The sequence below is a fragment of the Tachyglossus aculeatus genome, chromosome 9 (assembly GCF_015852505.1).
Source record: "Tachyglossus aculeatus isolate mTacAcu1 chromosome 9, mTacAcu1.pri, whole genome shotgun sequence".
Lineage (NCBI taxonomy): Eukaryota > Metazoa > Chordata > Mammalia > Monotremata > Tachyglossidae > Tachyglossus > Tachyglossus aculeatus.
In genome coordinates, this window is record NC_052074.1 from 39,183,105 (window position 1) to 39,197,771 (window position 14,667).

General features: G+C 44.8%; 1 protein-coding gene across 1 annotated transcript in view; it reads right to left on the reverse strand.

The window, feature by feature from the left end:
- The window catches only part of GTDC1 (glycosyltransferase like domain containing 1), a 287,497-nt gene that overhangs the window by 19,396 nt on the left and 253,434 nt on the right, over window positions 1-14,667 (reverse strand). Inside the window, exon 6 of the mRNA XM_038751780.1 lies at window positions 11,233-11,342. Within this exon, the coding sequence (XP_038607708.1) occupies window positions 11,233-11,342 (110 nt within the window). The remainder of the gene's footprint in view (window positions 1-11,232; window positions 11,343-14,667) is intronic.

Here is a 14,667-nt window from a genome sequence, read left to right on the forward strand (position 1 = left end):
GTTTTAAGCGCTGGGCGGGATACAAGGCGATCAAGTTGTCCCACGGGGGCTCACAGTCTTAATCCCCATTTTATAGATAAGGGAACTGAGGCTCAGAGAAGTTAAGTGACTTGCCCAAGGTCACACAGCAGACATTAATGTGTGTCTCCCCCTTTAGGCCGCAAGCTAGTTGAGAGCAGGGAACGTGTTTCCCAACTCTCTTATAGTGTACTCTCCCAAGCGCCCAGTACAGTGCTCTGCACACAGTGTTTCAATTCATGCCATTGATGTTCAGGAGGATAAGGATGATAATGATGATGATAATGGCGATGAGGGCATATACAAGTTCATTAAGTGCTCGGGTTGGGCACCCAGTACAGTGCTCTGCATATAGTAGGTGTTCAGTGGGGTGCTGTGGACACAGGGATCTGCCCAGAGTGGGTGCCCACTCAATAATATCAATCAGGACACGAAACATAGACTTGAAAGAATCGGGTAGGACTCATAGTCCATCCTTGGAGAAGCATTTCTCTCATCACCAAAGGAACAAGGATTGTTGCTATTTGCTGCTTCTCATTTGCGGGCATTTTACAAGGGGAAATGCACCCTGACTGAGTGGAACACTCTCAGTAGAAGCAGCAGGAGTAAGAGTAGTTAGTAGTTGGCAGCATATTTTCAAGCACTTTCTGTTTGGTGTGAAAGGGCGGTTGGGAGCAATGTTTGAAGATAAAGGAGCTGTCCAAAGCCAGTTCTGCAGTCCACACACCTCCCTCCTTCAGGCTCCTGGTCTTGGAGTTCAGGTAATAATAATAATAATATAATATAATATATTATTATTATTATTATAGACTGTGAGCCCACTGTTGGGTAGGGACTGTCTCTATATGTTGCCAACTTGTACTTCCCAAGGGCTTAGTACACTGCTCTGCACACAGTAAGCGCTCAATAAATACAATTGAATGAATGAATGAATAATGATGATAGCGTTAATCGCCTGCTCTGTGCCAGGCACTGTGCAAAGCACTGGGATTCATTCATTCATTCAATCGTATTTATTGAGCACTTACTGTGTGCAGAGCACTGTACTAAGCGCTTGGGAAGTACAAGTTGGTAACGTCTAGAGACGGTCCCTACCCAACAGGGGGCTCACAGTCTAGAAGGGGGAGACAGAGAACAAAACCAAACATATTAACAAAATACAATAAATAGAATAAACATGTACAAATAAAATAAATAAATAGAGTAATAAATCCATACAAACATCTATATATATATACAGGTGCTGTGGGGAAGGGAAGGAGGTAAAGGCGGGGGGGATGGGGAGGAGGGAGGATAAGATTGTATCTAGCCCCAGCCCCTCCCCGTTCTAAAGGGAGGGAGAAAAGGGATTTAATTTCCATCCCACGGATAAGAAAAACTGAGGCAGAGGGAAGTTAAATGACTTGCCCAAGGTCACACAGAGAGGCAAGGGACAGAGCTGGGATTACAACTCAGGGGCTCCAGAACCATGTTGGGGCCTATCGGGAACAGATAGACTTCCAATGGACTCTGGCGTCTCTGGGATTGAACATTGCTTTGTTTGACTTTGGAGAACCTAAATGATCCTTGCAGCGGGCTGGAGGACGGGCCTGGGTTTCAGAAGGACCTGGGTTCTAATCCCGGCCCCATCACTATTACATTATTATGTTGCCAACTTGTACTTCCCAAGCGCTTAGTACAGTGCTCTGCACACAGTAAGCGCTCAATAAATACGATTGATTGATTGATTGATCACTTGTCTGGGGCTTAAGACCGTGAGTTCCTTGTGGATGGGGACTGTGTCCAACCTGATTTGCTTGTATCCAACCCAGCACTTAGTAGAGTGCCTGGCACAGATTAAGCCCTCAACAAATATCATAACTGTAATAATAATAAATGCATTTATTGTTATTATTATTATTAGAGTGGGAGTTACTTGCAGGCAAGGAATGGGTAGTGCCTTGCAATAAATCAGTTGTACTTTCCCAAGCGATTAGTATAGTATCTTAGACACTGTAGGGGCCCAATAAATACAATTGTTACTACTGCAATGCTCTATTGGTGTGGAAACTTGTACTTCCCAAGCGCTTAGTACAGTGCTCTGCACACAGTAAGCGCTCAATAAATACGATTGATGATGATGATGAAAGGGGTCTTTGTATGTATTCTGTAGGTCACTGAACTTTTGGTTCCCTTGACGACCAAACACATCAAACATAGAGAGGAATGGCCATTCCTTCCATTTTTAGGGACTCGTTGAAAACTAGCTTCACCTTTTATACACTTTCTTAGAAAGTTATGATTTTAGAACAAAGGGAAGACTTTCCATCCAAATGCAAAATTCTGCCGTGGCTTAGAATATCAGAGTCAAAGCACCATGCAGCTAGGACAGACATTTTTCTTGCCATTCAGGCTCTAGGCTTGTGTTGACATCCTCTTCACCTTAAAAAGCACAAAACCTCCTCATTTGCAAATCCAAGATTAAAAAAAAAACAACAAATTCCTAAAGTCGCGGAGATGGGCGGGACAGTTAGTAGCCATCTGGTTCAGCCCGCTGCCTCCAGGCAGATGGATGGCTAAACCACTCAAGACAGATGGACATCTGTTCTTTCCCAAAATGTCTTCCACACCCTCCCTCAGTAGCCTCGTCCACTATTTTGTCCCTCCAAGACTGAAGCTGCTCTTTAATTCTCTTGACTCTCAGCTCCTCAAGGAAAGGGAACCTGCCCTCTAACTTTACTGCTCTCTATCAATCAATCAATCAATCGTATTTATTGAGCGCTTACTGTGTCGACTGTACTAATCAATTACTTAGTGTAGAGCTCTGATAGCAGAAGGCACAGGATCAAAACTAGTTTAGCTCCTTGTGGGCAGGGAACGTTTTCCTACCACCTCTGTCACAGTGTACTCTCCCAAGCGCTTAGTACAGAGTTCTGCAAACAGTAAGCACTCTACGGTGGACTGATTAATCTTGTTGATTGATATCCAGATAGCAATAGTAATGATGATGGTATTTGTTAAGCGCTTACTATGTGGCAAGCACTGTTCTAAGCACTGGGGTAATAATAATGATAATAATGATGGCATTTATTAAGCGCTTACTATCATCATCATCATCAATCGTATTTATTGAGTGCTTACTATGTGCAGAGCACTGTACTAAGCGCTTGGGAAGTACAAATTGCCAACATATAGAGACAGTCCCTACCCAACAGTGGGCTCACAGTCTAAAAGGTCTAAAAGGTACTATGTGCAAAGCACTGTTCTAAGCGCTGGGGAGGTTACCAGGTGATCAGGTTGTCCCACGGGGGGCTCACAGTCTTAATCCCCATTTTACAGATGAGGTAATTGAGGCCCAGAGCAGTGAAGTGACTTGCCCATTCATTCATTCAACTGCATTTATTGAGCGCTTACTATGTGCAGAGCACTGTACTAAGCACTTGGGAAGTACAAGTTGGCAACATACAGAGACGGTCCCTACCCAACAGCGGGCTCACAGTCTAGAAGCACAAAGTCACACGGCTGACAATTGGCGAAGGGAGGATTGGAACCCATGACCTCTGACTCCAAAGCCCGTGCTCTTTCCACTGAACCACGCTGCTTCTCTGGGTACAAGGATACAAGGGAATCTGTTTGTCTCCCGTGGGGCTCACAGTCTTCAACCCTATTTTACAGCTGAGGTAACTGAGGCACAGAGAAGTGAAATGACTTGCCCAAAGTCACACAGCTGACAAGTGGCGGAGCCGGGATTAGAACCCACGAACTCTGACTCCCACGCCTGGGCTCTTTCCACTAACCCACGCAGAGGAAATCTGACGAGTACCTTGTTATACATTTTCTACCATGGGCTCCCAATAATAATAATAGTGGTATTTGCTAAGCGCTTACTACGTGCCAATCACTGTTCTAAGCACTGGGGTAGATAAAACATACTCAGGTTATATCTGACCCCTTGCCCACATCTTGCCCCTGGCTTGAAATGCCCTCCCTCTTCAGATCTGACAGACGATGACTCTCCCCACCTTCAAAGCCTTACTGAAGGCCCAACTCCTCCAAGAGGCCTTCCCAGTCTAAGCCCTTCTTTTCCTCATTAATTAATTAATTAATGATGGCATTTGTTAAGTGCTTACTATGTGCAGAGCACTGTTCTAAGCGCTGGGGGGGATACAAGGTGACTAAGTCGTCCCACGTGGGGCTCACAGTCTTAATCCCCATTTTCCAGAAGAGGTAACTGAGGCTCGGAGACGTGAAGTGACTTGCCTAAGGTCACACAGCAGACATGGGGTGGAGCCGGAATTCGAACCCATGACCTCTGACTCCAAAGCCCGGGCTCTTTTCCACTGAGCCACACTGCTCCTCATCTCCCACTCCCTTCTGCATCGCCCTGACTTCCTCCCTTTGCTGTCTCCCCTTCCAGCCCCAGAGCACTTACGTACCTATCTATAATTTTATTTATTTCATTTAACTTCTGTCTCTCCCACTATAGACTGTAAGCTCATTGTGGGCAGGGAATGTCACTGTTTACTGTTGTATCGTACTCTCCCAAGTGTTTAATACAGTGCTCTGCACACAGAAAGCACTCAGTAAATATGATTGGATCAATGAATGAATGAGTTTTGCTTCTGTTGCTCTCTCTCCTAAATACTTAATACAGTGCTTGCTAGACAGTAAGCTCCCTGAGAGTAGGAATCCTATACATGACATCTCTAGGCTGTAAACTCATTTTGGGGTAAGGGAACATGTCTACCAACTCTGTTTTATTGTATTCTTCCAAGCGATTAGTACAGCGCTCCGCACACAGTAAGTGCTCAATAAATACCATTAATAATAATAATAATCTTGGTATATGTTAAGCACTTAGTACGTGCCAAGCACTGTTCTAAGTACTGGGGGGATACAAGGTAATCTGAGCCCCTTCCTTCCTCTCCCCCTCGTCCCCCTCTCCATCCCCCCATCTTACCTCCTTCCCTTCCCCACAGCACCTGTATATATGTATATATGGTTGTACATATTTATTACTCTATTTATTTATTTATTTATTTATTTTACTTGTACATTTCTATCCTATTCATTTTATTTTGTTGGTATGTTTGGTTCTGGTCTCTGTCTCCCCCTTTTAGACTGTGAGCCCACTGTTGGGTAGGGACTGTCTCTATGTGTTGCCAATTTGTACTTCCCAAGCGCTTAGTACAGTGCTCTGCACATAGTAAGCGCTCAATAAATACGATTGATTGATTGATTGATTGATTAATTCCCATTTTACAGATGAGGGAACTGAGGCACAGAGAATGATGATGATGATAATGATGATGATGATGGATGGCCCTGAACTCACCTAGTGAGTTTGTTTTCCACATCCATAGGCTCTCAGTCAACACTATGTATGCTGAATCTGAAATTCCTCATCTATGATTTGGAACAAAATGCAATGGTTTGCATTTGTCATTTCCGATTTTTCCTGTAAACCTCTCTTTGTTGAAGGTGCCATCAGCAGTGGAATAATGAAAAAAACCCGCCTATTGTGCACGTTTTACAGTCCGTGGTGTTTTCGGCTGTTACTAAAGCCAGGCCATTCCTGAGTCAATTGGTCAATCAATCAATTGACTGAGCACTTACTGTGGGCTCAGCACTGTACTAAACACTTGGGTGAGATCAATACCATTCAGTCATTCATTGAATCGTATTTATTGAGCACTTACTGTGCGCAGAGCACTGTACTAAGCGCTTGGGAAGTACAAGTTGGCAACATACAGAGATGGTCCCTACCCAACAGCGGGCTCACAGTCTAGAAGGGAGAGACAGACAACAAAGCAAAACATAGTAACAAAATTAAATAAATAGAATAAATATGTACAAATTAAATAAATAGAGTAATAAATATGTACAAACATATATACATATATATACAGGTGCTGTGGGGAGGAGAAGGAGGTAAGGCGGGGGGGGATGGGGAGGGGGAACCACAGAGTTGGCAAGACAATTCCCACCCAGGCCAATGGTTTGTCCAGTCCGGTATTCTGTCGCTGACTGTGGTCAGCAGTAACTGTAGCATAATAATAATCGTGTATATTTTAAGTACTTACTATGTTCCAAGCTCCCTACTTAGTGCTGGGGTAGATAAAAGATAATCAGGTTGGTCACAGTCCCTGTAGGAAGGGGAACAGGTATTGAATGCCCATTTTACAGATGGGGCAGCTGAGGCCCAGAGAAGTCATCATCATCATCATCAATCGTATTTATTGAGTGCTTACTGTGTGCAGAGCCCTGTACTAAGCGCTTGGGAAGTACAAGTTGGCAACATATAGAGACAGTCCCTACCCAACAGTGGGCTCACATTCTAAAAGGGGGAGACAGAGAACAAAACCAAACATACTAACAAAATAAAATATATAGAATAGATATGTACAAAGTAAAATAAATAGAGTAATAAATATGTACAAACATATATACATATATACAGGTGCTGTGGGGAAGGGAAGGAGGTAAGATGGGGGGGATGGAGAGGGGGACGAGGGGAAGAGGAAGGAAGGGGCTGACATGATCACTCATCCTATCCCGACTGGATTACTGCATCAGCCTCTTTTCTAATCTCCCAATCTCCTTTCTCTCCCCGCTTCAGTCTATACTTCACTCTGCTGCCCGGATTATCTTTCTACAGAAGCTCTCTGGGCATGTCACTCTCCTCCTCAAAAATCTCCAGTGGCTGCCTGTCAACCTACGCATCAAGCAAAAACTCCTCACTGTCGGCTTCAAAGCTGTCCATCACCTCGCCCCCTCCTACCTCACCTCCCTTCTGTCCTTCTCCAGCCCAGCCCGCACCCTCCGCTCCTCTGCCGCCGCTCACCTCCTCACCGGGCCTCGTTCTCACCTGTCCTGCCATCGACCCCTGGCCCACGTCCTACCTTTGGCCTGGAATGCCAACCCTCCTCAAATCCACCAAACTAGCACATTTCCCCCCTTAAAAGCCCTACTGAAAGCTTACCTCCTCCAGGAGGCCTTCCCACACTAAGCCCCGATTTTCCTCCGCTCGCCCTCCCATCGCTCCCTTTGCTCTACCCCCCTCCCCACCCCGCAGCACTTGTGTATATATGTACATATTTATAATTATATTCATTTTTATTAATGATATGTATATCTCCATAATTCTATTTATTTATAATGATGCTACTGACTCCTGTTTCCTTGTTTTGATGTCTGTCTCCCCCCTTCTAGACTGGGAGCCCGTTATGGGCAGGGATTGTCTCTATTTGTTGCTGAAATGTAGTTCCCAAGCACTTAGTACAGAGCTCTGCACACAGTTAAGCGCTCAATAAATACAATTGAATGTATGAGTGAATGAAAGTTGCAAAGCAGGTAAGTGGCAAAGCCGGATTTAGAACTCAGGCCCTCTGAACTCCAGGGCCCCGCTCTTTCCATCAGGCCACACTGCCTCTCCACTGTGGCCTGCCTGGAAATCCACCCGAATATTTGAAGGCAGGCTGCCCTAGGTAGTCCTCTAGTCACCCCACATGGACCACTCATTCACGCCAAGCCTAGCCAAGTCCCTCTTGGATCTCTTGTTACTTCCAGCTACACAACCTCCTTTGGAAACAAATTCCAACAGGTATCCCAGCCCGCTGGGCAAAGATGGGATTCTTTTTTGTTCAATCCAAACTCGCTTTCTGCCGGCTCCAACGTGGGAGTGGGGGGAAATCGCTCCAGGACGACGGCCTCTGACAAACAACAACTCTGGGCATACTCGCCCCACTTCCTTTATCATTTTGTAAACGTCCTTCCTCTCCCCCTCGTCCCCCTCTCCATCCCCCCCATCTTACCTCCTTCCCTTCTCCACAGCACCTGTATATATGTATATATGTTTGTACATATTTATTACTCTATTTATTTATTTATTTATTTATCTTACTTGTACATATCTATTGTATTTATTTTATTTTGTTAGTATGTTTGGTTTTGTTCTCTGTCTCCCCCTTCTAGACTGTGAGCCCACTGTTGGGTAGGGACTGTCTCTGTATGTTGCCAACTTGTACTTCCCAAGCACTTAGTACAGTGCTCTGCACACAGTAAGCGCTCAATAAATATGATTGATTGATTGTCCTCACCTGGCAACCTTCCAGACTAAAGAGTCTGAATTTTTTTCCGCTGTTGTTTAATCCTTTCTGTGCACAGAGAGAAAGTTGCCAGACTCCCTTTCTGCTGGAGATGCCTTCGTTCTCGAGACCCTGGGGCTCTCAGGTGTCACGTTTAGGATGCAAAAGTTACACGTGTTTGGTCCCTCGGTAGCTCCTGGAGGCACTTTTTCCCGATATCCTTACTATTTCTCTCCAAAACTGAAGCTCTGGACTGCTATGACCATTGCATTTGACCAGCGATGATAAACCGTGATAAGGAGGAAGAAAGCTTCTGCAAAGATCTGGCTTTGGGTGCTGTGACAGGGTTCACAGGGTTCAAGAATCAACGTGGCCTAGTGGAAAGAGCACAGACTTGGGAATCTGAGGACCTGTATATATGTATATATGTTTGTACGTATTTATTACTCTATTTATTTAATTTGTACATATTTATTCTATTTATTTTATTTTGTTAATATGTTTTGTTTTGTTGTCTGTCTCCCCCTTCTAGACTGCGAGCCCGCTGTTGGGTAGGGACCGTCTCTATGTGTTGCCAACTTGTACTTCCCAAGCACTTAGTACAGTGCTCTGCACACAGTAAGTGCTAAAGAAATACGATTGAATGAATGAATGAATGAATAATCCTGCCCCCTCCACTTGTCTGCTGTGTGCCCATGAGTAAGCCACTTCACTTCTCTGGGCCTTGGTTTCCCCATCTGTAAAACGGGGATTCAATTCCCGTTCTCCCTCTTAGACTGGGTCTGACCTGATTAACTTTTATCTACCCCAGGGCTTAGAATAGTGCTAGGCATGTAGTAAGCTCTTAACGAATGTCATAATTATCACCTGTCTACTTGTTTGGTTTTGTTGCCTGTCTCCCCCTTCTAGACTGTGAGCCCATTGTAGGGATTGTCTCTATATGTTGCCGACTTGTACTTCCCAAGCACTTAGTACAGTGCTCTGCACACAGTAAGCGCTCAACAAATATGATTGAATGAATGAATGAATCACTGGATAACTAAGTAGCAGAAACCTGGGCTTCATCACCAATGCACCAACCACAGACGGAATGAGCTAAAGGCATCATGGTTGCCCCCAAATTCCCAATAAGGGTACTTTTTAGGTAGAAAGGGAGCTCTGGAAGACATTACAATTCCCGTTGCCATTTACAGGACTCAGTACTACGGGGCCAAAGACTCGATCCGATCTAAAGTTTCACGAAGATGCAGTTGGTGTATTAAGAAATGGTGCCCAAACAGTTCAGAGAGCAAGCTATGTGTTGGGCTCTTCGCACTGCCTTTTGACCTCTACGGTGGAGCAAGAATCGCTATTTTCCACTAGGCAGTGGATCTCCCCTTTCCCACCTGTAGGATCGAGAAGCAGCCTGGCCTAGTGGAAAGAGCACAGAGCCAGGACTCAGAAGGACCTGGGTTCTAATCCCAGCTCCTCCAACTGTCTGCTGTTTGATCTCGGGCAAATCACTTCACTTCTCTGGGCCTCAGTTACCTCATTTGCAATATTGGGGATTTAGAATCAATCAATCAATCAATCAATCGTATTTATTGAGCACTTACTGTGTGCACAGCACTGTACTAAGCGCTTGGGAAGTACAAGTTGGCAACATACAGAGACAGTCCCTACCCAACTGTGAGCCCTGTATGGGAACAGGGACTGCATCCAACCTGATTAGCTTGTATCTACCCCAGCACGTAGTAAAGTGCCTGGCACGTAGTAAACCCTTAACGAATACCTTAAAATCTAAAAAGAAAAAAGAAACATAAAAAAAACAGGAGGGCATCTCATGTAGGCATCAAGGCATGATCCCAGCTCTCCCTTCATTGGGTCGAAGATGGTCTAAGTATTTTGGAAGTCCAGTACACACTCGTTCGTCCAGTCAATGCCCGCAAGACTAACTTAAGGTTGACTGGGAGGATAATAATAGTAATGATGGCATTTATTGAGCGCTTACTATGTGCAAAGCACTGTTCTAAGCACTAGGGAGGTTACAAGGTGATCAGGTTGTCCCGGGGGGGCTCACAGTCTTAATCCCCATTTACAGATGAGGTAACTGAGGCACAGAGAAGTTAAGTGACTTGCCCCAAGTCACACAGCTGACAATAATGAAAGTAAAATGATTGCGGTAGTCATCAAGAGTTTCCTACATGTCAGGCACTGTTCTAAACACTGGGAGAGATATAAGAGAAGCAGCGTGGCTCAGGGGAAAGAGCCCGGGCTGTGGAGTCGGAGGTCATGGGTTCAAATCCCGGCTCTGCCAACTGTCAGCTGTGTGACTGTGGGAAAGTCACAACTTCTCTGGGCCTCAGTTACGTCATCTGTAAAATGGGGATTAAGACTGTGAGCCCCCCTATGGGACAATCTGATCACCTTGTAACCTCCCCAGCAGTTAGAACAGTGCTTTGCACATAGTAAGCGCTTAATAAATGCCGTTAAAAAAAAAGAGCATTTGGAAGACGTGTCAGAATGATCACCTGGGAGGTCAGAAAACCAGAGAAGATGCAGAGAATGGGTTGGAGTCCCATGAATAATAATGATAATAATAATAATAATTGTGGTATTTGTTAAGCGCTTACTATGTGCAAGGCACTGTACTAAGCGATGGAGTGGATACGAGCAAATTGGGTTGAATCCATCTCGACATCTGGTTGTTTCCGATCTGGTTGTTTCAGGCCTAGGTTTTAGCAACAGAGGACAGAGTCCCATCCAAATTAGCAAGGAGTCATTGGTACTCACTTCACACCAGCCGCTCAACAGATGGTAACGGATTTCACGGGATTAAAGCTAGTGGTAGAGGTGAAAGGCTCAGAATCCAGTTACCGACTCCCAGTTCTCAGAACCGCCACCATGCCTTCAGCTAAATATTTTATTTACACGAGACGCATTGTGTAAAATATATTCGATCGAACAGATGACATCTCTATCTCAAGCTGAAGCTTGGAATTTGTGGGTTTTTTTTTTAAGTTGAATCGGACAATGTTACAGCATGATCTTTTGGTGCAGGCAACTCATCTGGAAAGTTCCAAAGGAAGGAAATGTGGAGATGGCTACTCACGCTTAAGCCGCAGGAGGAAGTGGTTGTTAGAAGAAAACCGAGAAACAAACGACTTACCTGGGACGTCAGAGAAGGTCTCTCCGAGGACTGAGACGCGGAAAGTCAGTCCGGCCTCTTTGAGCCGCAGAAGGGTTTTGAAAAACAACTCGGGGCCTTTGTCATGCTCCCTACAAACAGACAAAAAGAGGGGACCTTACATTACCTATGTGTAGAGACGAGAGCAAATGGCTTTCTGAGCAGTTATTTCCCACATGGTCAGTTTAGTAATAGAAATTGCAGGCTTCCAAACGTGAAGCTTTCCCTTCCTTCCAGAAATCTGCCATCACTGTTTTGCCCAAAAAGGTTTTCATCCCATCAAGGCCATTCCTCACAGTATTTTTTTAAAATTAGAGTTCTCGTTAAGCACTTACTATGTGACAAGCACGGCTCTAACTGCTGGGGTAGATACAAGTTAATAAGGTTGGACATAGTCCTTGTCCCACATGGGGTTCACAGTCTTAATCCCCATTTTACAGATAAGCTAACTGAGGCCCAGAAAAGTGAAGTGATTTACCCACAGTCACACAGCAGACAAGTGGGGGAACCGGGATTCGAACCCAGATCCTTCTAACACCCAGGCCCGGGCTCTAACCACTAGCCAGTGCTGCGTCTCATAAACAAATCAATGAATCAGTTGCATTTATTGACTTTTTATGGTGTGCAGAGGACTGTGCTAAGGGCTTGGGAGAGGAGAATATAACATATTGATGTGAATAAGTCAATTATTGGTATGAACAGAAGTGCTGTGGGGCTGGGGCGAATGAAGTGTGCAAATTCAAGTGCAAGTGTGACACAGAAAGGAGGGGGAGAAGGGAGTTTGATTGCCAAGCACTGTGATAAGGCTTGGGGTACTTCAAACTATCTCATTGCTGCTAATATTAGTAATAGTGCTTGCTATTGCTATAATCACAACAATTAATACTATTACAGTGATGGTTATAAAGCACTTACTATGTGCTGAACACTACACTAAGCACTGGGGTAGACATCTGCTAATTGGATCAGACACAGTGCCTGTCCCACATGGGGGCATTCAGTTTAAGGGGACAGGAGGACGGGTGCGGAATCCCCATTTAACAGATGAGGAAACTGATGCTCAGAGAGAGTGAAGTGATTTATCTAAGGTAATCCAGCAAATCAGGGGCAGAGCCAGAATTAGGGCTTGGATATTCTGACGTTCAGGCAGGCCTGCGTTCTTTCCATTAGGCCACACTGCCTCTTCATGATGGTCTGTACTGAGCCGTCCCGTCTCCACCGTTTAGACTAAGGGCTGCTCACGTGGTTTCGGTTCCAGCCAACCTTAATTCTGGGAGGTGGGGTTGAGTGGATAGAGCACGGGCCTGTGGGTCAGATGATCCGGGTTCTAATCCGGTTCTAATCCGGGCTCCTCCGCTTACTCCCGTGTGACATTCCAGAAGTCACTTCCCTTCTCTGGGCCTCTGTTCCCTCATCTTCAAACTGGGAATTCAATACCTCCCTCCTACTTAGGCTGTGAGTCCCATATGGACTCACACATGGATAATCCAGATATCCATATGGATAATCACAGACCTGATTATTCATTCATTCATCCAATCGTATTTATTGAGCGCTCACTGTGTGCAGAGCGCTTGGGAAGTACAAGTTGGCAACATATAGAGACGGACCCTACCCAACAGTGGGCTCACAGTCTAGACCTGATTATCTTATATCTACCTCAGCGCTGGGTTCAGTGTTTGCGGCATAGTAAAGGCTTAACAAAAACAGAGATAATTGTGATTATTACCTGGATAAAAAATGATATGAATGCTTCAGTTTCCTAAAGCTTTGGACTCTTTGGTGTCCCGGGATGACAAGAAAGGAAATCGGCGTCTGTTTCCTTTTCTTCCTCATTTCCACCCTTAGGCCTCAAGTAGATAATTGGCATCAGGAGGCTGGATGTGAAACTTTTCATGAAGAAACTGGCAAAAGTCTGTATGTACTCACAAAGTCTTCAAGACCTCACGTCATGATGACGCTCGCACACTCTTTCCTTCAGGGGAGGGTGGGAGGGGAGTGGTGCTCAAACACACTGGATTTTTATCCCCCAAGTTAGCTACTTGTCCATCTTCTTTGTGGTGACAGAATGGGGGGTGGAAGGCCAGTAAAAATGAATTCAAAAATTCTCTAACTCTGTAAATCCCCTTAAAAATGGAATGAGTTATTTTCTACATCTTAAGGTGTGAATATTGCAGTATTTCTTGCATCTAATTATACTGTTTTAAATTATCCTGTTTAAGACAGATGTGGACCAGATGTCTTTAAAATATTTGGGGTTTAATTTATTATTTAGGATTTTCTGTTTCTCTTTTTATTACAGGAAAATACTTGATTTATTAGCCACGATGTCTTTCCGTCAGGCTAATTATGGCAGGGGAATCTGAAAGTTGATCAAACTGCTGTGCGAAACATCAAAAATGATACCGTTCAGGAAATCTCTAGAAAAAAAAAATCACATCTGCAAACCTACACGTGCTAATTCATAATTCAGTCAATATTTTTGGTGCCACGATTGAAAACAAATGTATCGTCTAATTACCATTCAAAATGGCATTTAGGATCTTTGGAAATTGGGAGGTCTCTAGGAATTAGATTTCTTCGACAAATAATTCTTTTCAGAAGCGGCCTACCCCGAGGTTTGTTTTGTTGCTAATAGTGCTGAAGAATGCAATCCCGCAATGTCGTCCCACATTTTTTTTAGGACAAAGCGCCCTCACACATGTGAGCCAGGCGGATTTGGGGCTTTCTTCCCTAGCAGCTCTGCCACTACTAGTGAAGCATTTTAGGTGCTCAATAAATACCATTACTATCACTGTGACTACTACTAATAGATAAGTACTGAATATGTACTAGGAGCTGGGGGAGATACAAGATGATCAGTTTGGACGCAGTCCCTCTCTCCCGTGGGCCTCACCATCTAAGTGGGAGGGAGAGCGGGGTCTGAGTCCCCATTTTACAGATAAAGAAACTGAGGCACAGAGTAGTGAAGTCACTTGCCCAAGGATCCACAACAAGGAAGAGGCGGAGCCAGGGTTAAAACCCAGATAATAATGATAATGATGGCATTTGTTAAGCGCTTACTATGTGTGAAGCACTGTTCTAAGCGCTGGGGGGAACAAGGTGATCAGGTTGTCCCACGTGGGGCTCACAGACTTCATCCCCATTTTACAGATGAGGGAACTGAGGCCCGGAGAAGTTAAGTGACTTGCCCAAAGTCACACAGTTGACAAGTGGCAGAAGCGGGATCCTCTGACTCCCAGCCTGAGCTCTTTCCACTAGGCCACACTGCTTCTTCTCCCTCGACTACTTCAACTATTACTACGACTATTACCCAAACCACCGGTGGAAAGAGCCCGGGTTTGTGAGTCAGAAGTCATGGGTTCTAATCCCGGCTCCGCCACTTGTCAGCTGTGTGACTTTGGGCAAGTTACTTCA